Source organism: Mustelus asterias, chromosome 17 (assembly GCF_964213995.1).
Source record: "Mustelus asterias chromosome 17, sMusAst1.hap1.1, whole genome shotgun sequence".
Classification (NCBI taxonomy): Eukaryota; Metazoa; Chordata; class Chondrichthyes; order Carcharhiniformes; family Triakidae; genus Mustelus; species Mustelus asterias.
Window position 1 is genome coordinate 71,445,697 of NC_135817.1, and position 26,233 is coordinate 71,471,929.

Sequence of the window (26,233 nt, forward strand, 5' to 3'; positions counted from 1 at the left end):
TCAGCCAGAAGTTGAGAGCCATTATTCCTGAGTGAATGAACTGATTCACTGGCTTGCTCAGTATTATAATTTTGTACCTATTGCAATTAACTTAATAAATTCTGTGAAACTTTGTAACAACACACTTGTACCTGGAGTAGTCTGTATCTGCTCAGGAACTGCAGGATCCTTTAGATAAATTTCCCAACTTGTATTAAAAAAAAAGGGCGGCATGGTGGCACAGTGGTTAGCACTGCTGTCTTACAGCGCCAGGGACTTGGATTCGATTCCTGGCTTGGGTCACTGTCTGTGCGGAGTTTGCAAGTTTTCCCGGTATCTGCGTGGGTTTCCTCCCACAGTCCAAAGATGTGCTAGGTGAATTGGCCATGCTAAAATTCTCCCTCAGTGTACCCAAACAGGCGCCGGAGTGTGGTGACTAGGGGAATTTCACAGTAACTTCATTAGTGTTAATGTAAAGCCTACTTGTGACTAATAAATAAACTTTAACTTTGAACTTTTTAATTGACTTAGATCTACTCCTGCTCCTAATTCTCATGTTCACATGCTATTCCCATCGCAACCTCTCCAAACCCCTGCATTTTTAATCCTTCAACTATCCAACAAAAGTTAACATACAGTAAAGGAGACATTTAGAAAAATCTACATTTTTCTGAAAAAGGATAAAGTTTGTTAGCTGGTCCAAATAAAAGATCGTAAATTAATCATGTGCAATCTTTAATCATGATCATTTATTATATCCATTACAAACAACACATAGAATCATAGAATACCTATAATACAGGAGGCCTTTTGGCCCAGAGTCTGTACCGATCACAATCCCACCCAGGCCCTATTTCCGTAACATTTACCCTGCTAATCCCCCTGACACTACGGTCAATTTTAGCATGGCCTATCAACGTAGCCCATCAACCTAGCCCGCACATTTTTGGACTATGGGAGGAAACCAGAGCACCCGGAGGAAACCCATGTATACACGGGGAGAAAGTGCAAACTCCATACAGACAGTGACCAAGGCCGGAATCGAACCTGGGTCTCTGGCGCTGTGAGGCAGCAGCGCTAACCACTGTGGAATTCTCTACCACAGAAAACTGTTGGGGCCACTTTGCTAGATTATGTTCAAATGGGAGTTGGACATGTCCCTTGTGGCTAAAGGGATCAAGGGGTATGGAGAGAAAGCAGGAGAGGAATACTGAAAGTGCATAATCAGCCATAATCATATTGAATGATGGTGCGGGCTCAAAGGGCCTACTCTTGCACCTATTTTCTATGTTTTTACAACACTGCTAAAATAAATCAGATATAAACATTCTTTACAACCAGAGATTATAACTCCATGCAGAGAAAATATTAAAACTCAATGCAAATAAACTTAATTATCAGTTTAGATTTAATAGGATCATCAAAACTTGGCTTAGTTACTGACAGTTGCTAGTTTTGTTATTAAGCGCATATTTGGTATTGTATCAACACACTGCAGGAAGAAATAAAACCCACAACTCGGCTAAAGCAATTTGTGATGCTTTACTCTTTATTTCATTGCCTCAGTTTAGTCTCATCTAGTTATCAACCAACTACTCCAGACACAACCCAAAGTTGTAACAACAAAAATCTATAACCCCACTGTTAATTCTTTGTTGATGCTCCATCTGAGCACAGTATGGATGTTTCAAATATCCATCATCATGCTATTATTAAAATCCTAACACTCATCAGTATGAATGTAGGTGCATGGTGGCTCAGTGGTTAGCACAGCTGCCTCACAGCGGCAGGTAAAGGGTTCAATTCCCGGTCTGGGTCACTGTCTATGTGGAGTCTGCACGTTCTCCCCGTGTATGCATGGGTTTCCTCCGGGTGCTCCAGTTTCCTCCTACAGTTTGCAAGGCGTGCTGGTTAGGTGCATTGGCAATGCTAAATTCTCCCTCAGTGTACCCAAACAGGTGCCGGAGTGTGGCAACTAGGGGATTTTCATAGTAGTGTTAATATAAGTCTACTTGTGACACTAATAAATAAAATTAAACTTTAAAAACTTAAGCAATGTGAGTTTAAAAACAATTAGGATCTCACCTCTCTGGGCTGCTGGCACCTCGGGGAATAAATGCGACTCATTTGTGCAGCGTGGTGATTCTGATCTTTTAACACAGTATTCAGCAGCATCATTTCCTGATTACTTTGACTTGAACTAGATGATACCAGAAAGGAGCAGAACCTCTTTAATGGTAATCGAGAAGTTTCCCTCAACTGGTCAATACAAGCAGCTCGCTTCCTTGATTGATGGGAAGGCGAGTTTGGAACAGATGTCACTGATGTAATAGTTCTACCAGGGACAGAACAGACATTCAATATATTGGGAAGCTTCACAGTAGTTGAAAGGGAGAATGAATTATGAACCAAGTTATTATATATGGATTCAAATGCATCCATTTCTTTTACTCGAGTGCTAATTGGGCTCCTTATAGAATGGAACATGGTTGGAACAGAACTCTCAGAGGAAAATGAATGCCTCCGTCTACTTCTTTGGCCAGTATGGGAAATGTTACTCGAGCACAAAAACATTCTAAATGGTGATCTACAGAAATTTGCTACTGCAGAATCCTCTTTAGTCATTGTACTGTTGTTCAGTGGAGATAGTTTTTTCTTAGGTGAATGGTTAAGAACGAATTCGGAGCATGGCGATTGTGCTTTTGCCATATTGGGTTTTGTACGGAAACATCTGAAACTGGTCACAGTATCCAGCTGGGGCAAAGATGGTCCATTCAAAGAAATGACTATAGGAAGTAAAGTTTTCTTCATGCTGCAGCAATTTGTAACCGGTACTGAACTTTTTGGGTTGGAAGGGCTTAGTCGTGGCCAGGAGTAATTTGCATCATTGTCTGAATTTCTAAACTCAGAAGTTTCAATTTCAGACAATTTTGAATTTGTTTGCTGTGCAGCCATAGAATCTTCAGCAGCAGTCATGGACAAACTTGTGTCAAGATTACAATCTGCGGTTTTGTATCTCCTCTGAGAAGAAATTGTTCTATTCATATGTTTGATTCCAGAACATGCCTTTAATTCAATAATAGGATGACCCTCCACCTTCTTTAATGTCTGGGCATCCATCTTGGCCTTCATTCTTATTCCATCTTGAGTTGTATTTAGTTTTGATTTGCATGCATTCAACTGGAGACGTCGATAATGTTTTATTAATCTTGAGGCAACCTGCGTCTTGTAGCCACGGTCAAGCAATTTACTCATTGAAGCTAGCATACTTGGGTAGATATCGATAAGGGTTGTATCACTTAAACCAGATGAAGTATCATCATGACTTTCTCTGGAATCTTCATTGACACAAGTGGATATAGTTTCTGCCAAATCCAAAACATTGCTTGTGTTTTTTTCAAACCCGAGTGTATAAGAAAGTTCTTTGCTACCATGTTCACAAAGTGGCTTCACCGAAGACTGATCAACGGATATAGAAGAAATGAAATTTGAATCATCTTCATCATGTTCAGATCTTGATGAATGATTTAATTCTCCAGAAATTGTTGCCTGCAAGTCATCATTGCGATCTTGTAAGAGATAAAGAAATCACATACATAAGACGTCAAAATAAACACAAGCAATACTTGGCTCTATCCGGAACCAGCAAATATTGATGAGAAGCTGCCATAGATATAAAAATCTTCACAGACAAAACAAGAGAGTTACCTGCTAAGTTACAGGAATAGTATTTAAATTTGATTAATGATTTGATAGTACTTTAAAATGGCCAGAAATTTCAACCATGGATGATTTTAGATTGACTGCTTTTCTTCTTTATTAATTTTATGGGACGTGAGCATTGCTGGCTGGGCCAGCATTTATTGCCCCCTCCCCCCATAAAAGATTTTAGGATTAAGCTGCATGTATTACAATGAAAATGATTAATCAAAACCAAAACTCGTGCGGTCACAGAATTTTAGGCAGCATTGATACAACTACAACACAACCGTACCAGGATCTACATGTGACAATCCAACTTTCGCCTTCCACGTATGGGTAAACATGATCATTGGTTTATCTTTGGTCCTCCTGACACATTCCACCTTCAAAAAGACATTCAAAGGTTAAGACAGGAAAAACTGTTCAATCACACACCACACTGCATATTGGACCAACCAATAATAATGCATTGATTCAGCTATCCGAACAGTCATAAGAAGTGTCACTTGGTAAAATAATCCTCTTGAGATACTTTTGTGGTGGACCCATTGTCAATATTGTTTTAAAACTAGTTATTAGGATATATGCAAATAACATGCAGCAACTCTCCCCTCAAAATTTTAGTGCTTACAAAACAGAGACAGATTTCTTAGTGATCCCTTTCCATAGCTGCATGGCTATAGAATGCTATACCACAGGACTAGCCAATTGGCCCACTGAGTCTGTGCTGGCTTTTACTAAGAGCAAGCCAGGTCCCACTAGTTATTTTCCCATAATCTCTACAACATTTTCCCTTCTCAGGTTTTTCTCTATTGCATCAGCTTCCACCACCCTTTATTCATACAAACACGTAAATCAGGACTAGGCCACTCGGCCTCTTAAGCCTGCTCCTCCATTCAATAAGATCATGGTTGATCCTATTGTAACTTCCCGCTTACTCCCGATAACCTTTCACCCCTAATTTATCAAGAATCTTTCAACCTCTGCTTTAAAAACACCCCAAGATGGTGCTGGGGCGACATGGCTTCTTGCAAGCTGTGCCCAGCATACCTTCTATTCTATCTTTTACTCTCGTTCTATGCTTCTAAAACTTAATTTTAACTCTTTTACATTCTGCACTCTCTCGTTTCCTTCTCTATGAACGGTAAGCTTTGTATAGCGCACAAAAAACAATACTTTCACTGTATACTAATACATGTGACAATAATAAATCAAAATCTTATTTTTCAAGAATCGATCAACCTCTGTCTTAAAAACATTCAAAGACTGCTTCCATTCAAGTTTTTACTAATGTTGCCTCTAGTTCTTTTGCCAAACACTAGATCTGTGTTGTCTAGTTATTGGACTTTCATCCATTGAAAACAGTTTCTTTATTCACTCTCAACCCTTCATGATTTTAAACATCTATCAAGGCTGTTCCTCATCCTCTCTGCATTAAAGAAGTTCAACACTAGCTTCTCCAATTTATCCAGTTGACTGTAATACCTCATCCTGGAAATCATTCTGGTAAATCTTTTCAGTTAGGGCTGATCTGTACACAAACATGCTCTGAAACTCCAGAGTACTGCATCAGGAAATGGAAGAAAATCTTGGGTTGATAAAGTCTTAAAACAAATATAGGATTCCAGATTTTATAAATAGGATAATTGTAAATCAGTGTTGAGCACAGAGTTAGAATATGGTGTTCTGGCCATCTTACTTTGATAGCAATGTCAAGGTCTTGAGGAGGGTGTAAAAGGAGATTTACTTGGATGATACCATAGGCTTTAGTTATGGAGAGATAACTAGAAAAACCATGAACTATTCTCATTAGAACAAAAAAAGGCAAGAGGAAATTTGACAAAGATGCTAAAAATTTTATATGATTTTAAAATAATAAATTAAATAACGCTACACCTGCTATTGTGTCAGAAACTAGGGAGCATCAATTTAAGCTCATCACTAAAAGAGCAAAAGGGCTAAGATTTTATTTTATTTTAAAATGTCCTCCCAGAAAGAAGGTTGTTACAGAATCTATGACTGCTTTTAAAGGGGAAGTGAATAAATATTGGAAATAAAAGAACATTTTTAAAGGCGGGGAATGGTACAAATAAATTACACTCTCAAAATGGGCAACACAGGTAAAGTGGGCTGTAATAGACTGTGTGTTGTAGAGTTCTATGATTCTGATAAAATCGTTAAGATCATAATGGGTTATAAAATATGAATGCATCACTAGTGACCCTTGAAGCCAAATATCAAGTTTGACGATTTAGTTACAAATTTTAAATGTTACTTTCAGTTTTTCTATTTGCATAAGTATCATTCATTTCATAAATGCCCATCACTTCCCAAATCATGTAAATACTGTTATTTTAATATACATACAAATGGAATACTCACCAAGACTTGCTTTCCAAGATTACCATTGCCAGTAGCCAGTATGTCAACATCTACCTTATATTTATCTCCCACATTCATATCTCCCATGGTGATGCTGGTTTGTGACTAGAAGGTTTTAAAAAAAGCAACAGACAATTATATTACGTATTATTCTTGTGGAGTATGCAAAAGGGCTAAAATCTCATCCTGATCCAAAATATTTCCATCAAGCATAGTCAAAAATGTCACGGCAAAATGATCGCAGAAAGACAAAGAGATTTTGATGGGGTACTGCAAAAGATACTGCTCTGGTTTAGGCAAATATTTGAACAACAGCTGTCAACATTAAAATTACACAAATGCGCAAGTTATGCAATTCTAAAAAATCCTAATTGTGCCATCTTTACCAAGAATGGTATAGCCAGCATTGATCAAAATTGGGAATTATTAGTCTGTTTTGCAAGAGTAAACCATATTTATTCACTGAACTAGCAGGCAAATGCACAAAATTTCTCCTTGCATCTAATCAGTCCATTTCTATTTGCCAACCGCATTATATAAGCCAGTAGAATAAAAGCTGGTATATAAAGATGGTTATCAAATTTGAATATGAATGGGATATCAATAGGTATCACCCGCTTTCAGTGGTATCACTCTCCTCTGAATCAGAAGATTTTTTATTCTATTGCAGGATGGGGGGGCAGGGGTGGAAGAGGTGATGTCGCTGGCTAAGCTAGCATTTGCTGCCATCCTTAATTGTTTGAGAAAGTGGCAGAGAGCAACCTTTTTGAACTGCTATAATCCTGGTTTAAGCACGCCCACAGTGTTGTTAGGTGGAGGGAGTTCCAGGATTTTGATACCGCATCAGTGAATAAACTGCAATATAGTTCTGAGTCAGGATGATGTGCGATTTGAAGGAGAACTTGCAGGTGCAGGTGTTCACATGCATTGGCTGCCCTTGTCCTTCGAGGTGGCAGAGTGGGCAGGTTTGAAAAGCGCCATTGAAGGTGTCTTGGTGAGTTCCCCTGTAGTGTATCTTGTGGATTGTGCCACTGTGCATCAGTGGTGGAGGGAGTGAATGTTTAAAGAAATGGTCGGGGTGTCAATCGAGTGGACTTCTTAGCCCTGGATGGTATAGAGCTTCTTTAATGTTGTTGGACCTGCCCTCACCCAGGCAAGTGGAGAGTATTCCATCATACTCCCGACTTGTGCATTGTAGATGGTGCACAGGCTTTGGGGAGTCAGTGGACAAATTACTAGCCGCATAATTCCCAGCCTCTGACATGTTCTTGTAACCACAGTATTTATATAGCTAGTGCAGTTCAGTTTCTGGTCAATGGGAACCTCTAAGGTGTTGATTGTGGGGGATTCAACAATGGGAATGCTACTCCAGGAAAATGGCTAGGTTCTTTCTTTGGAGATGGTAATTGCCTGGCACTTGTGTGGCAAATAACATTTGTACCATATATCAGCCCAAGTCTGAATGTTGTCAAGGTCTTGTTGAGCATGGGTACTGTGGGCTCATTGGATTGATATTTTAATCTGTATGGCTAGGACCCTGCACTATAGGCAATGTAACCTTTGGATTAAACTTTAAACTGATACCTTGTTTGTTGCATTGGATGTAGATTTCATGCACTAATTGAAAGGCCATGAGGTTCTCCCCAATATCTTGGCCGTTTATTCTTCAAAAAACATCTAACATGCTGCTTGAGAAGCCAAGTTTTATAATAATAGAAAATTTATGCCATAGGCAGGGGGGAAAAGATTAGTGAACTGGCTGATTCACTTTTCAACGCTTGAAACCTACTTTGGACCATTGATGTTATTATGCACGTAGTCCGCATAACATTTGAAATCAGTTTAATTTATACACCTTTATATCACAAACATCACACTGTACCTTGTATGTACTTTCAGTGCACTGTCCATCTTTCAAAATTTCAGTATCGGAAGTCTGATCTGCTTGACCTTTAATTTAAAAAAAGTTACTCAAGATCACTTTAAACACATACAAGATATTATAACTTTGATGTATACATCTCCTGCCATATTTCTACTTGGTTATTCCCTCACCAGTGGGCCATACTTCACAATCTTTGTTGGGCTTGCCATGAAGATGGGCTTTATGCCAAATAACAATTTTAATCCATCAGTTGGAAACATGAATTAGGCTTTTAAACAGACAAAATGAGTGGACTCTCAACCAAAGTGACTACGGAATTTACGTTACAGTACATTTCACAGTTTGGGAAGTTACTGAAATCTATCATGAACAGAGTAACTGATCACTATTTATGGAGTTGAGAGTCGGCATGAATTTTGGAAAGTTAATTTTGTCTGATTCACCTTGATTATTTGTGAAGTCACCAGTACTGAGGGCAAGGGACTGTCTATAGATATTATCTGAACAGTGTTTCAGAAATCATTTGATAAGGTTCAACACAAGAAATTATCAGTGAAAATGGAAGTGCACAGAATTGGAGGCAATCCTGCTACATGGATCAGCAATTGGTTAGGACGTAGGAAGTGGAATAAGCATAAAGGTAACATTCTGATTGGCAGGTTGCAACAATCAATACTTGCCAGTGATTCATATATACTAATAAAGTGGATGGAGGAATTGTCTTCTATATATAAGTTTGCAGATGATCATTAAATTAAGAGTCATTAGGTTGTGTGCATGGGAGCAGGAAATTAAAAAGAGACTGAACACAACTATAGCAGAGGGACATTGGGGAGCGATGTCATTTAAATAATTTTTTTTTACTCCATCTTCTTTAAAGTTACAAAGCCAAAGCTCAGGACCAATGCTCAATGCTAATAGACCAGGCAAACCAAAATCCATATTCTCCCTCCACAGATGCTGTTAGATCTGCTGAGTTTTTCCAGCATTTTCTGTTTTTGTTTCAGATTCCAGCATCTGCAGTATTTTGTCTAAACCCAAATCCATTCCTTGCTTTCTCCAAAAATCTAATTCAAAATCCAGATAAATCCAATTCATGGTCCCCACAAAAGAAACAAAAAAGATCCAAGCTGACAAGATAAGGCATTGCATCCCATCTTGGGCTTGATCTTAGCCAGTAGGTTGTCATCTTTGATCCATGAAAATATTCCAATTTGTGTTTTTTGATGAGAGCGAAGCAGTAGTACAGGTGTTCTCACTAAAGTTTTAAATTATAACTTTAGGAAAAATGATCTGTTGTTTGTAAATTTTTTCTCCTCACAAATACAATTTCATAGTTAAACCTTGGAAGTAATAGGAAAAACACTTTGCCTTACTTGATAACTTAGTGCTCATCAGGTTCTCCTGGCTTTCATCAGGTTCATACAGCTTTTCATCATGTTCCTGGCTTTCATCAGGTTCATATAATTTTCCATACTGAAATATACACAAGGACAAAAAAAAAATTAATAGTTTTCTTCTGGTTCTTTTTTTTCCTTCTGGGAAGGGGAGGATTCAGTTGTTGTGGTCCACATTGGAACAAACACCATAGGCAAGACTCGGAAAGGGGAGCTGTTTGGGGATTATTAGGCACTAGGAACTAAAATAAAGAACAGGTCCTCAAGGATTATAATCTCTGGATTACTGCCTGAGCCATGTGCGAATTGGTATATAGGGATGAGAAAATTCAGAAAGTAAACACATGGCTAAAGGAGTGGTGTGGGAAAGAGGGGTTCCATTTCATGCCGCATTGGCATCCGCATTGGAACAGGAGGGATTTTTACTGGGGGGGGGGGCAAGGGAAGGGAAAAACTACGGAAAGTATAATGGTTAATGGGAAGCAAAGCAGCAGGTTAGCATGTGGGGAGGAGGGTTCAACTACATGGAAAATTATGAAAAAAGTTAAAAGGAAGGAGAACTCAGGAAATGTTAGGATTCAAAAAGGTATAAAAACTAGCACAAGGACACTTCACCTAAATGCTCGTTGCATTCAAATCAAGGTAAATGAGTTGACAGCACAAATCATCACGAAGGAATATGATTTAGTGGCCATTACAGAGACATGGTTGCAGGGTGGTCACGACTATTTAGGGGTATCAGATTATTCAGAAGGACAGACAGGAAGGTAAGGGAGGTGGTATAGCTCTGATAGTTAAGGATGTCACCAGGGCAGTATTGAGATGATATAGGTTCTATGGAGAAAAGGGTTGAATCCATTTGGGTGGAAATCAGAAATAGTAAGGAAAACAAAATACTGATAAGCGTAGGCCACCAAATAATATCAAAGTAGGGTGGACAATAAACAAAGAAATAACTGATGCATGTAAAAATGGTACGGCAATTATCACGGGGGATTTCAATCTACATGTCGATTGACCAAACCAGGTTGGTAAAGGCAGCTTGGAGGAGGAGAATGTATCCACAATAGTTTCCTCAAACAGTATGTAATGCAACCTACGAGGGAGATGGAGTGTGAGAAGGTAAAATCCAATACCAGTATCTTGTGCTTAAATAAAGGAGAGTTAAATGGGATGAGGGAGTTGGTTAAGATAGACTGGGAGCAAACACTTTATGGTGGGACAATTGAGGAACATTGGAGGACTTTCAAAGCGATTTTTCACAGTGCTCAGCAAACATATATATATCAGTGAAAAGGAAAGTTAGCAGAATAGCAAATGTTTCTATAAATATATAAAATGAAAAAGAGTGGCTAAAATAAACATTGGTCCTTTAGAGGATGAGAAGGGGGATTTAATAATGGGAAATGAGGAAATGGCTGAGGCATTGAACAGGTATTTTGTGTCGGTCTTCATGTGGACGGCACAAATAACATGCCAAAAATTGATGACAAGGAGGCTATAGCAGGTGAGGGGCTAGGAATGATCATTATTACTAAAGAGGTAGTGAAAATTGATGACAAGGAGGCTATGGGCAGGTGAGGACCTAGAAACAATTATCACTAAAGAGGTAGTGCTGGGCAAGCTAATGGGGCTAAAGGTAGACAAGTCTCCTGGCTGTGATAGAATGCATCCCAGGGTTCTAAAAGAGATGACGGGGGAAATAGCAAATGCACTCGTGGTAATTTACCAAAATTCACTGGACTCTGGGGCGGTTCCGACAGATTGGAAAACAGCAAATATGACGCCACTGCTTAAAAAAAGGAGGTAGTCAAAAGACGGTAGTCAAAACTATAGGCTGATTAGCTTAACTTCTTCAGTGGGGAAAATGCTTGAATTTATCGTCAAGAAAATTGCGAGACATCAGGATAGAAATTATCCCATTGAGCAGATGCAGCATGGATTCATGAAAGGCAAGCCATGTTTAAATAATTTACTGGAATTCTTTGAGGACATTACGAGCATGGTGGACAACGGGGAACCGTGATGTGGTATGTCTGGATTTGCAGAAGGCATTTGACAAGCTGCCGCACAAAAGGCTGCTCCATAAGATAAAAGTGCACAGCGTTACAGTAATGTATTAGCATGGATAGAGGATCGGTTAGCTAACAGAAAACAAAGAGTGGAGATAAATGGGTGTTTTTCTGGTTGGCGATCAGTTACTAGCGGTGTGCCTCAGCGACCAGTGTTGGGACCGCAACTGTTTACAATTTACATAGATGATTTGGAGTTGGGGACCAAGTGTAGAGTGCCAAAATTCACAGATGACACCAAGATAAGTGGTAGAGAAATGTGTGCAGAGGACACAAAATCTGCAGAGGGACATAGATAGTTTAAGTGAGGGGTCAAAGGTCTGGCAGATGGGGTACAATGTCGGTGAATATAAGGTCATCCATTCTGGCAGGAATAACAGCAAAATAGACTTTTAAATTGTAAAAAATTACAGCATGCTGCTGTGCAGAGGGACCTAGGTGTACTTGTGCATGAATCGCAAAATGTTGGTTTGCAGGTGCAGCAGGTAATTAAGGCGGCAAATGGAATTTCATCCTTCATTGTTAGAGGAATGGAGTTTAAAAACAGGGAGGTTATGTTGCAGCTGTATAAGGTGCTGATGAGGCTACACCTGGAGTAGTGTACAAAGTTTTGGTCTCTTTATTTGGAAAGGATGTACTGACACTGGAGGGGGTGCAGAGGAGATTCACTAGGTTTATTCCAGAGTTGAGTGGGTTGGCTTATCAGGAGAGCCTGAGTAGACTGGGACAATAGTCATTAAAATTTAGAAGAATGAGTTGCGGGGGGGGGTTTGTCGAAACATATAAAATTATGAAGGGAATAGACAAGAGAGAAGCAAGGAGGTGTTCGCACTGGCGGGTGAAACTAGAACAAGGGACATAGCTTCAAAATAAGGGGGAGCAGGTTTAGGACCGAGTTGAGGAAGAACTTCTTCACACAAAGGGTTGTGAATCTGTGGAATTCCCTGCCCAGTGAAGCAGTTGAGACTACCTCCTTGAATGTTTTTAAGGCAAAGATAGATAGATTTTTGAACAGTAAAGGAATTAAGGGTTATGGTGAGCAGGTGGGCAAGTGGAACTGAGTCCACAAAAAGATCAGCCATGATATTATTGAATGGTGCAGCAGGCTTGAAGGGCCAGATGGCCTACTCCTGTTCCTAGTTTTCATGTTCTTATGGTTCTGTTCAGCTGTACCTAACTTTTTAAAAAGTTAATGCTTTCTGTGAAATGTTTTTAGAGTACTACAGGCTTTGAGGCAAAATCACCTAAAGTGGCTAGATCACATACCCAGGATAACTCAAGCAGATAACAGAAGTATACAGAAGGATAATAAAAAGTGTAGCAACTGATCAAAAACAAGGTGGCCCAATCTGTCTAAGGCACCATAGCACAGACCATGTCCTTCAATGCATTACACACAAAATCTAATTCAAAGTAGTGCCAATTTTTGAAATAATTATGTCTTGTTTCTATATAGAGTACTCAAAGTCAACCATCAGTTGAAATTCAAGCCAACATTAGTACATCATAATACCGGTAAATCAACCGAGAAGCAACAAGAAATGTTATAGATACATTATTTCATATGTACCTTTTTCTTAGAGTTATTTCTGGTTTGTTTCCTCAGGACATAAGGCTTAGAGTCAATGGGGCACCATGCGACAGGACCTAAAAAGATAAGAACTTCAATAAATGTTACTAAAACTTTCACTCTATAAATATGAAAATACAATACTCAAATCACCTTAAACATTCCCAAATAGTCACGATTGTTTGAGGACAATGAATTAAAACTAAGCAAACCATTTCAGATTTTCTTAAAAAAGACAGACCTATACCGGTTAGGCTAGACCAACCAATTGTAACTAAATTCTATAATCAGCCTCTGTAGTAAATCATTCACCCTTTCCAGAGAACAGGGCCACAATAGAAATCAAGTACTTTCCCCATAGGAACATAATTAACAGCTACTCATTGTTCAGAGGAATTAACATTTCACTTAACTCTTTTGTCACCATGCGAAAAGTTGTTTCATTTAAAAGCTACAGAAAGATACACCCAAATTAGAGGTTTACTTTTTTTAAAAAATAAAGCAAAATACTCCAGGTGCTGGAATTCTGAAAAACAGAAAATCCTGGATAAACTCAGCAGGCCTGGCAGCATTTGGGGCGAGAGAGAAACAGGGTTAAAGTCCATAGCGCCACATGGACTCGAAACGTTAACTCCATCCTCCTCCTTCACAAATCTTCCAGCGCAACTTGCCCAATGGAATCTAACCCAGTTAATCTCCTTTTCATTCAGTTCATCCCATCTGCCACAGCCCATTTTAACTCTCGTCAATGGAACAACAAATTTCCCTCTCATGTTTGTTAGTGATTAAACAAGACTATTGCCAGAGATATCCGTATTGTGGAAGGTTATATTGACATCCAAGCTCTGATTCGAAAATTTAGCACAAGTCACGTCTGATTTTCCTTCACCCACCTGTTCTAATGAAACCTCTATTCTGGATGTCAGACCCTCACAGCTTGCTCTTTCCTCTTAATCCCCTGGAAGCTTCTCCTCCTTAGAAAACCATGCTTTTTCAATTGGGGGCCACAACACGTGAGTGGGTGTAAAAAGGGTCACGGTGTTCCCCAAAGGTCACTTGAATTAGGTACCAAGAACTGCATACTGAATCTCACTGTCTATTTTTTACTCCGTTGGAAAGTAAGTTTGTAAGCCATACAGGGGATGAAAAGAGTGAAGCACTGAGACCATCTCAAGTAGAAGAGATTTTGTAACATCTTCCAGTTGGAGACGCCAACTTCCGTGCATCAAGAGTTGAAATAAACATAATCAATAGTAGTCTTTGACCATAAGAGGCAAAGTTGTGCAAGTCAGCACTCCCTGCACATACATCTGGTGCCACAAACACTGTACGTACGTGCTTTCAGTGCAAATTCACTTGGATGCGATCTTCTTTCACTTACGAGATAGACAGGAGGACTGTGGACATGGATCGTATTTTGGCATAGAGATGATCAGAGACACTAATAAGCAGTGCATCTACTGGCCAGGCTTTCACACTGGAATCTGCTGGACAGAGCTGCTCCGGGAGTCCATGAAAGAACAAAGCAGTGTTACTGTTAGCTCTGTACAGAGTGCCAGGGCCTCCGGAGAACAGAAGAAACTACTATCAGGAACAAAGCAGTATAAAGATGATTTCTTGAGGTATGGTTTTGCCAACGCAAATCAGAATGCAAAGCCTGCGTGTGTTATATGTGGGGAAATACTGGCAAATGAGAGTTTAAAACCCTCAAAACTGCAAAGACATCTGAAAACTAAACATGGCAATCGAGAACAATCCTTTAGATTTTTTTCAAAGGATGCAGCAAGAAATGAAATCATCTGCTTAAGTCCTCAGCAGAAATTTAACATTGAATGACAAAGCACATTTATGGCAGCTTACCATATAGCTGAAGAGAAAACACCCAATACTTTTGCAGAGATTAATTTTCCCTGCAGCATTAGACATGACTTGCATGGTCCTAGGTATGGTCAGCTGAGAAATTGAAATGAATCCCACTTAGCTATAACACTGGCCCATCAAATATGTGAAATTGCTGAGAATTTATAAGTACAGCTTATTTCTCATTTAAAGTTGGCATGGGAATTCTCAATACAGATTAAAGCACAGACGTTCATCTGTTACAGATTGCAAAACCTTGCTAGTTTACATTAGATATGTTTGGCACAATGATTTTTTTGAGCATATGCTGTGCTGCATGACATTACCAACTAACATGACTGGCTCACAGATCTTTGAAGCTTTGAATAGTTACATGGTTGGAAACTGCGGGGTCGACTGGGTTAATTGCAGAGGAATCATTAGCGATGGGGCAGCCAACATGGCTGGGAAAAACAGTGGAGTAATAATAAGGATTAAGGAAGCAGCTGGTCAAGACATTGTCTGGAATCATTGCTTGTTCACCATGAGACACTGGCATCGAAAGGAATTCTGATCTTGAAGTGCGTTGAACTGTGAAACTCATGAATTTCATTAAACGCAGTGCACTCAATATTAGGCTTTTCAAGTCTGTGTTCCAAAATGGAGGCCAAGCACACAAACACAGAGGTACGTTGGCTGTTTGATGCTTGACAGAGTTTACGAACTGAGGCATGAAATCCCTGCTTTCCTGTTTGAGAAATTGCCCCCTCTGGCTTATTTGTTTGGTGATGAAAGTTGGGTGCTAACTGTCTTACCTTGCAGGCATCTCTTTAATTCTAAACAAACTGAACCTAAAATTGCAAGGAAAGAATGATGATTGCTTTGAAGTCGGGAATGGGTTAATGAACTTCAATACTCGAAGTGTCACAGTGACCTCTGTGATATTTAGAGCTTGTGTGAGAAATACTGTAGAACTCATGTTTACGTTAGGGTGTTTTCATGCTCATGTTTCCAGAACAGATAAGAGTACAGCTGTCGTATGTTTTTCTGTTCAAGAATGTGGCTAATCCGCCATTTTGTATTCTTTAATTATGTATTGCTGTGTAACAATGGGAGCCTATATCTAGGCCTTTTGTGACGTGTAATGATACCTTCATATATATTACCTGTACCGATATACATTATACAAGTACCTACGAACGTATATAAATTGTTGTATGCCAACTAACTTGTTTGTGCGAAGACTGTAACTTTGTACGTTAGTAAGATACCCCACCTGTGCTCACAGAGAAAAACAACACTCACGGCCTTGGGATAACCGTGAAGAAAACGCCAAGACAGCAAGGTTTACACAGGGAGATGTGCAATCACCTGGGAACCTGAGAGCCTGGGAACCTGCGTACGTGCAAGGTGGGATATAAATGTATGTGTTTAGCCTGTATTTGCTGAGACATCTGAGGCCATGTTAGGCATCGGACGGTCTCCCACAATTGTGCAAATAAACCAAAGTATTTTGACCTACGAATAGACTCAGAGGTATCTTTACCTGTGTCAGCTTTCAACATTGGGAACAAATAGGTGCTATCCAAAAGTTATTGAAAGTTTGCCAAGTGCACATAAAAAACCAAAAATATTCCATGCTCCACACACTACTATGGCACATCAAAGAAAACAGTGTTAATAAGGGAACTATCAATACACTGACAAGTCTTATTCAGTCGCATCTTGGTGCACTGATACAGTTTTTGTCACTACTTTCCAGAAGAGAAGTTTCAGATTTTGAAAGAGAAGAGATGGGTGAAAAATCCCTTTGAGTTTGAGATTCCAGAGTCAGTTATGAACTTACAGTTAACGCCAAATGAGCAGACTGAGCATTCGACCTGTGACAGCACATTAAAAACACGCCACAAGTCCATGAGGTTGTCATCATTCTGAATTAGCAACTCCCAGGAATATTCAGTGCTGAGTAAAATAAGCACTTTGTTGCTATTGCCCTTCGTGATGACCTACATGCACAAGGTGGGTTGTTCCACTCTCACAAAGAAGACTGCACAAAGGAACCAGCTGAACTCTACACCTGATATGCGTGTTGCCCGCTCATCCTGTGAACCTGATTGGAGTGAGATTGTGAGGACCAAGCACGCTTAAAGGCAGGTGAACGTGGCATGGGCAAAAGTGGGTCCTGGAAAAATAAGTTTGATAAACATTGCCTTAGAGTACCTCACCTTGTCCAATCCATCTCACTTGACTATATACACCTTTTCATCACAGTCATTTACAGCTCTACTTTTAAACTCGTAGCTGCTTAATCTTTGGTACCCCTGCAACAAGACTTCTGCACTCATTGATCTGCTCAACTAATCCTAAATCTTCACCTTTAAAGCCTTGACCCAGAATACTTTAATGGTCTCCCTCCCTAGTTTCTTCTCTTGACCATGGGACCCTTCTTTGTTCCCTCAAAACCAATGGGAGTGGAACGGAGCATATCTGGCACGCAATTAGTATAACCACCCAATACCAGGATTTGACTGAACCACATTAAATATTGCAGTTCGACCCCATCAAAACTGTTCACTACATCAGGATTGTCCTAAAGACCAAAAACAAAACCTCTTTTCCCCATCATTACCATCTCTTAAACCTCTCTGGCCTCACTTGCAAATATATGACATAGCGGTAATGCCACTGAACCAGTAATCCAGATGCCCAAGTTAATAATATTTTGAGGACATGCGTTCAAATCTCACCACAGCAGCTGGTGGAACTTGGGTTCAATTAATGAAATCTAGAATTGAAAGTTAGTCTTGATATTGGTGACCACAAAATTGTTATTCATTGTTATAAAAACCAACCTGGCTTATTCACATTTTTTTAGGGAAGGCCTTCACCCTTACTTGGACTGGCCAACATGTGACTTCAAATCCACAGACATGCGGTTGATACTTAATTGCCCTCTAAAATAGCTTAGCACGACACTCAGCACAAGGGCAATGATGGATGGTGAGGGATCCTTGCTTCATTTATACGAAACTTAACTTTAAGATATTTCTGCCTATGTAACCAACTCTGTTAAGCTTAAAAAATTAACTTGATTACATTTTAAAACTCAGAAGACATGCTGGGTTAGCTAGAAATTGACTGCATTTTTGGGAAGTACAATGCCAGCAAAACAGGCTTTTTATCTGCCAAATAAAGTTTTTTCATAAACAACAGCTGTGAGGCCTATTTCTCCAAGTTAGAGACAGCATGTACCAAACAATTTCAATAATAAAGATAACAAATAACATATATTGTAGTTTCAGCTCTATGTTCGTAAGTTCAGTTCAGTTTTGTTTTTGAGTTCTGTTTTGATCAGTATAGGACTGGCAGAAAAAGCCAGACTCTCTCTCTCTAGCTTTTCTCTTTTATTCATTTTTGTAATGATTTAAGTTCTGTTCAATAAAAGAAATTCATTTCAACATCGTGCCAGTGCCATCTCCATCTATGGGCGGTTAGCACTGCTGCTTCACAGCTCCAGGGACCTGGGTTTGATTCCCGGCTTGGGTCACTGTCTGTGTGAAGTTTGCACATTCTCCTCGTGTCTGCGTGGGTTTCCTCCGGGTGCTCCGGTTTCCTCCCACAATCCAAAGATGTGCGGGTTAGGTCGATTGGCCATGCTAAAAGTTGCCCCTTCGTGTCCTGAGATGCATAGGTTAGAGGGATTAGCGGATAAGTATGTAGGGATATGGGGGTAGGGCCTGGGTGGGATTGTGGTCGGTGCACACTCGATGGGCCCAATGGCCTCTTTCTGCACTGTAGGGTTTCTATGATCTATCCTAAGGAATGAATGGACCCTACAGATGGGTAACAGATAATAAATGCTGTCCTTGCCAGTGATGCCCATATCCCATTATAAAATAAATTAAAAGCCCCGCAGGTTTGCAGAAATTTTAGATATTATGTGCCAAGTTATTTTGTCTTACCTGTTAGAGTTTCAACAGTCATATCCTCAAGATTAATAACAAGGTCATCTTCAAATGGTTGGCTGTACTACAAAAACCCAAAAAGATTTCACTCATTTGCTTATTCAATTAGATTAAACTACATATAAAATCCTATTTTTTACATTTGATAAATGTATGATAAATATATCTGTCAATAAACACATATTGCAATCTACATATTTTAGCTTTAGTTTGGGGGGGCCACATCTGGCCGTGTAAAGTTGCCATGTGGTCTGTTGAGCATTTCTAAAGTCACACTAAATGTTTTCATTAAAAACATTAAAGGTTCAGGAGATCTTAATGATGGGTGAAGAACATCTGCACCTGTGCATGTAACTCATTACGCAGATGCATGCGCAGCTTTGCTGTCATTTTCGTAAGCAGAAGCCAAGTTTCTTTTGGGCATGGAATTTAGGTCCAACACACTTCTAACTGGAAATCATTCAGTAAGTACATTTCTGCATATGCAGATAGCTGCAGGATTGTAATTTAAAAACATACTTAACCATGTCTATGAAAAATAAATAAAGAATGCCATGTATTTTTAAGCAAATGGAAAGAGTTATTTTATGATGTGGAGATGCCGACATTGGACTGGGGTGGGCACAGACACTCGCCTATGAAGGTGCAGCGCTCCGAAAGCTCGTGCTACCAAATAAACCTGTTGGCCTTTAAGCTGGTGTTCTGAGACTTCTTTATTTATTTTAAAATCAAAGCAAGCCTCTATACTTAATTTGCTCGCAAACAGTATCTGTTGCCAAAGAACACGATGTGGAGATGCACAGCATTAAAAGAAACTATGAATCATTCTATGTTGATACGTATGGCAAGCACACAGGCAAGTTACAAGAAGACAAGTTGGCAGAATTGGAAGTCGTTGAAAAAACAATAATGTGCATAACATAAAAGAAGCATTAAAAGCAAGTTTTGAAATTGCAGCTTTTGCAAAGCCATTTTCTGAGGGACAATGGAAGGATGCAGAGTTTTTTTTGTTTATTCTTTCATGGGATGAGGGCATCACTGGCAAGTGCCAGCATTTGTTGCCCATCCCTAATTGCTCTTGAACTGAATGGCTTCTTAGGCCATTTCACAGGCCAGTTAAGAGTCAACCACATTACTGAGAGTCTGGAGTCACATGCAGGCCAGACCAGGTAAGGGTGGCAGATTTCGTTCCCTAAAGGAGATTAATGAATCAGATGGTTTTTTTTAATGACAATCGACAATGGTCTCATGGTCATTATTAGACTCCTAATTCCAGATTTTTATTGAATTCAAATTCCACCATCTGCTGTGATGTGATTTGAACCAGGACCCCTGGATTACTAGTCCACTGCCAATAACACTACACCACTGCCTCCCTTAGAGATCAAAAGTGCAGAGTATATTTACCAGAATGCTAACAGGGATGAGAATCTTCAGACTAGAATGGCTGGAGTTGCTCTCATTAGAGCAGAAAAAGTTAAGGGGTGACTTGACATAAGTGTTCAAAATTGTGAAGGGTTTTGATAGGATGAATAAGAAGAAACTGTTCCTATTGGCAACAGGGTTGCTTTACAGGAAACGTAGATTTGGGCAGCACGATGGTTAACACTGCTGTCTCACAGTGCCAGGGACCCAAGTTCGATTCAGGCTGGGGTCACTGTCTGTGTGGAGTTTGCACATTCTCCCCGTGTCTGTGTGGATTTCCTCCGGGTGCTCTGGTTTCCTCCACAGTCCAAAGATGTGTGGGTTGGGTTGATTGGCTATGCTAAATTGCCCCTTAGTGTCAGGGGCAGTAGCTCGGGTAAATGCATGGGGTTAGGGGGATAGGGCCTGGGTGGGATTGTGGTCGGTACAAACTTGATGGGCTGAATGGCCTCCTTCTGCACTGCAGGATTCTACGATCTATGATTTAAGGTAATTGGTTAAAGAGCCAGGGGTGAGACGAGCACCTCACTGCACTCATGGTGGCACAGTGGTTAGCACTGCTGCCTCACATTGCCAGGGACCCAGGTTCAATTTCAGGCTTGGGTGACTGTGTGGTGTTTGCACATTCTTCCAATGTCTGCTTGGATTTCTTCTGGGTGCTCCAGTTTCCTTCCAGATTCCAAAGATGTGTGGGTTAGATTGATTGGCCATGCTCAATTACCCCTAGTGTCAAGATGACTAGCAGGGTAAATACGTGGGGTTACAGGGATTGGGCCTGGGTGGGATTGTCAGTGCAGGCTCAATGGGCCAAATGGCCTCCTTCTGCACTGTGCAGAAGGAGGCCACTCTACCAAAGTGCAACTCTATTGTACATCTAACCTCCACATCCTTCCAAGTGAAGGCAACAGCCAGGGGCAACTCTGGCAAAGCCCCTCTGCCGTGTACAGATGCAAGTGGCCAGGCTGATTCCTCCACCTCTCCAAGGTAGCAGTGGGCTTGAGAGATCCCCCAGTGAGCCTGACTGATTCCACCCCCCGCCCCTCTACCCCACCCGGCACCCAGTGGACCGGACAGATCCATCCCCAGGGCACCCAGTGGGCAGCACAGTGGGAGTGGTGAGCACTGCTGCCTCAAGGCACCTGGGTTCAATTCCCAGCTTGGGTCAATGTCTATGTGGAGCTTGCACATTCTCCCCATGTCTACGTGGGTTTCCTCCAGGTGCTCTGGTTTCCTCCTACAGTAAGAAGTCTCACAACACCAGGTTAAAGTCCAACAGGTTTATTTGGTAGCAAAAGCCACTAGCTTTCGGAGCACTGCCCCTTCGTCAGGCGAGTGGGAGTTCTATTCACAAACAGGGCAGATAAAGACACAAACTCAATTTACAAAATAATGATTGGAATGTGAGTCTTTACAGGTAATCAAGTCTTAAAGCTACAGACAATGTGAGTGGAGAGAGCGTTAAGCACAGGTTAAAGAGATGTGTATTGTCTCCAGACAGGACAGTTAGTGAGATTTTGCAAGCCCAGGCAAGTCGTGGGGGTTACAGATAGTGTGACATGAACCCAAGATCCCGGTTGAGGCCGTCCTCGTGTGTGGAACTCCAGTTCCTCCTACAGTCCAAAGATCATCATAGAAACCCTACAGTACAGAAAGAGGCCATTCGGCCCATCGAGTCTGCACCGACCACAATCCCACCCAGGACCTACCCCCATATCCCTACACATTCTACCCACTAATCCCTCTAATCTACGCATCCCAGGACACTAAGGGGCAATTTTAGCATGGCCAATCAACCTAACCCGCACATCTTTGGACTGTGGGAGGAAACCGGAGCACCCGGAGGAAACCCACGCAGACACGAGGATAATGTGCAAACTCCACACAAGCCGGGAATCGAACCCAGGTCCCTGGAGCTGTGAAGCAGCAGTGCTAACCACTGTGCCACCGTGCCGCCCCAAAGATGTGTGGATTAGGTGCATTGCCTATGCTAACTTGTCTCCTAGTGTCAGGGGGATTAGCAGGGTAAATATGTGGGGTTACGGGGATAAGGTGGGATGGTAGGCGGCGCAGACCCGATGGGCTGAATGGCCTCCTTCTGCACGGTAGGGATTCTATGATTTCCCCTCCCAGGCATCGGTACCAATCACAGCCCCGTTCGAAGCAGCTCTTAGCTAAAGTTTGCAGATTCAAGCAGGCACCGGCCGAGCCCGGGACAAGCTCCGCCGCCCCGTTTTGCTAGCGCCAGGCCCCTCACTACCTTCTCAAATATCCGCTCCATGGTCTCCGTGAACCTGCAGCTATTGTGCTTGAGGCCCTGCAGCACATCGCGCGCCGCCATAACCGGCCGCCCGGCCTCGCGCTCCAACCGCCACTCATTCAAACCCGAGACACCCGCCTGCTGATTGGCGAACTGACTGCGCCCCGGCCACGCATGCGCATTACCCTACTGCTGGCAATCCAAAATCAAGAAGTCTCACAACACCAGGTTAAAATCCAACAGGTTTATTTTAAAACAGAAAATGCTGGACAGCTCTGGCAGTGTGTGTGTGTATAGAGAAGAACAGAGTTAATGTTCTGGCTCAAGTATGATTTCTTCATAACTGGAGGAAGGTAGAAATGATGTGGAGATGCCGGCGTTGGACTGGGGTAAACACAGTAAAAAGTCTCACAACACCAGGTTAAAGTCCAAAAGCTAGTGGATTTTGCTACCAAATAAACCTGTTGGACTTTAACCTGGTGTTGTGAGACTTCTTACTAAGGTAGAAGAAGTGTCATGGGTTTTATTCTTTTGAAAGGGGTTAAGTTTAAATTTACTTTATTACTGTCACAAGTCGGCTTACATTACAAAGCCATGAAGAGGGACAGGTAGCATTGAGGAAGCAGGGGGGCTGCTGAAGGGTTTGGACACGTTCGGAGAGTGGGCAAAAAGCTGGCAGATGGAATACAATGTGGAAAAGTGTGAGTTATGCACTTTGGAAGAAGGACCGGAGGCATAGACTATTTTCTAAATGTGGGAAATGCTTAGGAAATCAGAAGCACAAAGGGACTTGGGAGCCCTTGTTCAAGATTCTCTTAAGGTTAATGTGCAGGTTCAGCCGGCAGTTAGGAAGGCAAACGCAATGTTAGCATTCATGTCGAGAGGGCTAGAATACAAGCACAGGGATATACTTCTGAGGCTGTATAAGGCTCTGGTGAGACCCCATTTGGAGTATTCTGAGCAGTTTTGGGCCTCATATCTAAGGAAGGATGTGCTGGCCTTGGAAAGGATCCAGATGAGGTTCACAAGAATGATTCCTAGAATGAAGGGCTTGTTGTCTGAGCAACGGTTGAAGACTCTGGGTCTGTACTTGTTGGAGTTCAGAAGGATGAGGGGGGATCTTATTAAAACTTACATTATACTGCGAGGCCTGGATAGAGTGGACGTGGAGAGGATGTTTCCACTCGTAGGAAAAATAGAACCAGAGGGCACAACTTCAGACTAAAGAGACAATCCTTTAAAACAGAGATGAGCAGGAATTTCTTCAGCCAGAGTGGTGAATCTGTATGCTAGTACATGTGACAATAATGTGAATCTTGCCGCAGAAGGCTGTGGAGGCCAGGTCATTGGGTGTCTTTAAGACAGAGATAGATAGATTCTTGATTAATAAGGGGGTCAGGGGTTATGGGGAAAAGGCAGGAGAATGGGGATGAGAAAAATATCAGCCATGGTCGAATGGCGGAGCAGACTCAATGGGCCAAGTGGCCTAATTCTGATCCTATGTCTTATGAAGTTACTGTGAAAATTCCCTAGTTGCCACACTCCAGTGCCTGTTCAGGTACACGGGGGGAGAATTTAGCATGGCCAATGCTCCTAACCAGCACATCTTTCAGACTGTGGAAGGAAACCAGAGCACCCAGAGAAAACCCATACGGACACAGGGAGAATGTGCAAACTCCAAACATACAGTGACCCAAGTCGGGAATTGAACTCAGGTCCCTGGCACTGAGAGGCAGCAGTGCTAACCACTATGCCATCGAAGGGGGGGGAAGAACAAAAGGGAAGTTCCAGGGTAGGGTTTTGCAGAGATAAAATGACAAAGGGAGTGATCATAATTAAGAGACAAAGGGCAGAATTGTCCCAGAAATTGCCAATACCCGTTAGACTTGCTGACATCAGTGGTGTGTTTTTCTGCCGTATTGTGCAGGCACGGGTTTATCATTGGATCGTTGGTGGAGTGGCCGCTGATCTGCCCATCCTGCCATGACCTGAGAGCTTCAGTAATCCAGAAGGTATATTTGAAGCTCCTGGAGAGTCCTGGCCACCAAATGAATGCCCAGCCTCCCATCCATTGACTCTGTCTACACTTCCCGCTGCCTCGGCAAAGCAGCCAGCATAATTAAGGACCCCACACACCCCAGACATTCTCTCTTCCACCTTCTTCTGTCGGGAAAAAGATACAAAAGTCTGAGGTCACGTACTAACCGACTCAAGAACAGCTTCTTCCCTGCTGCTGTCAGACTTCTGAATGGACTTACCTTGCATTAAGTTGATCTTTCTCTACACCCTAACTATGACCGTAGCACTACATTCTGCACTCTCTTGTTTCCTTCTCTATGAATGATATGCTTTGTCTATATAGCGCGCAAGAAACAGTACTTTTCACTGTATGCTGGTACATGTGACAATAAATCAGTCTTCAGTTCGTTTGATGCCTGACCAAAACTCCATCCACATCCACCCTGCACCACAAGACAGAGCAACGGCAGCTTAGGCCACTCAATTGTATCCTGTGCTCTCAGCACAAGCACTGGCATTAGCCTAACCTGCACTCTCAGGTTATGTGGTTTGCTTGGACCATGTCACACACCAGCCTCCCATCCATTGACTCCGTCTACATTCCCGTTACTTCGTAAAAGCAGTCAGCATATTCAAGGATCCTGTGCACTCCAGATATATTCGTTTCAACCTTCATTCGTCAGGAAAAAGATACAAAAGTTTAAGATCACATACCAAGAACAGGTTCTTCCCTGCTGCCATCAGATTTTTGAATAGTCCTATCATATATTAAGCTGATCTTTCTCTTCACCCCATCTGTAATTGCAACACTATATTCTGCACCATCTCCTTTCCTTCACATCTATGTACGGTATGTTTTATCTGTACAGCGTGCAAGAAACAACACTTTTCCCTGTATCCCAAAACATGTGACAATAATAAATAAAATAAAATAAAATCTAGGACAGAGGTGAGGAGAATTTTTGCATGAGGTCCTTGATTATGCTTGCTGCTTTTCCAAGGTAGCAGGAAGTGTAGATGGAGTCAATGGATGGGAGGCTAATTTGCGTGATGTACTGGGCATTATTCACGACACTTTGTAGCTTCTTGAGGTCTTGGTCAGAACAGGAACCATACCAAGCTGTGATGTATCTGGAAAGGATGCATTCTATGGTGCATTTGTAAAAATTGGTGAGAGTCCGTAGTGGACATGCCGAATTTCCTTAGCCTCCTGAGAAAGTAGAGGTGTTCGTGGGCTTTCTTAACTATAGCGTCAGCGTGGAGGGACCAGGGCAGGTTGTTGGTAATCTGGACACCTAGAAACTTGAAGCTGTTGACCATTTCATCACCGTTGATGTAAAGATTTGCGGTGGACAGAAAGGATCGAGCATGTGGACATAAAGAAAGAGGATGTGTTGGAACTATTGAATGGCATCAAGGTTGGTAAGTGGATGAGGAAGTGGAGGGATGGGTTGGTAAGTTTGCTGACGACACCAAGGTAGGTGGTGTTGTGGATAGTTTGGAGGGATGTCAGAAGTTGCAGCGAGACATAGATAGAATGCAAGACTGGGCGGAGAAGTGGCAGATGGACTTCAACCCGGATAAGTGTGTGGTGATCCATTTTGGCAGATCCAATGGGATGAAGCAGCAATATAATATGAAGGGTACCATTCTTAGCAGTGTAGAGGATCAGAAGGACCTTGGGGTCCGGGTCCATAGGACTCTTAAATCGGCCTCGCAGGTGGAGGATGCGGTCAAGAAG

The 26,233-nt window shown here is 41.6% G+C and overlaps 1 protein-coding gene across 2 annotated transcripts in view; it reads right to left on the bottom strand.

Annotated features, from left to right (window-relative positions):
• The window catches only part of LOC144506195 (uncharacterized), a 33,710-nt gene extending 11,122 nt beyond the window's left edge, over window positions 1-22,588 (bottom strand). Inside the window, exons 1-8 of one of the 2 annotated variants that reach the window (XM_078232051.1) lie at window positions 22,474-22,588; window positions 18,789-18,855; window positions 12,988-13,079; window positions 9,325-9,424; window positions 7,946-8,013; window positions 6,064-6,168; window positions 3,974-4,064; window positions 2,065-3,548 (exon numbers count right to left, since the gene is read on the bottom strand). In XM_078232051.1, the coding sequence (XP_078088177.1) occupies window positions 2,065-3,548; window positions 3,974-4,064; window positions 6,064-6,168; window positions 7,946-8,013; window positions 9,325-9,424; window positions 12,988-13,079; window positions 18,789-18,855; window positions 22,474-22,554 (2,088 nt within the window). In that variant the 5' untranslated portion in view covers window positions 22,555-22,588. The remainder of the gene's footprint in view (window positions 1-2,064; window positions 3,549-3,973; window positions 4,065-6,063; window positions 6,169-7,945; window positions 8,014-9,324; window positions 9,425-12,987; window positions 13,080-18,788; window positions 18,856-22,473) is intronic. The other variant, XM_078232052.1, reaches the window with a different exon arrangement.
• Window positions 22,589-26,233: the final 3,645 nt, after the last annotated feature.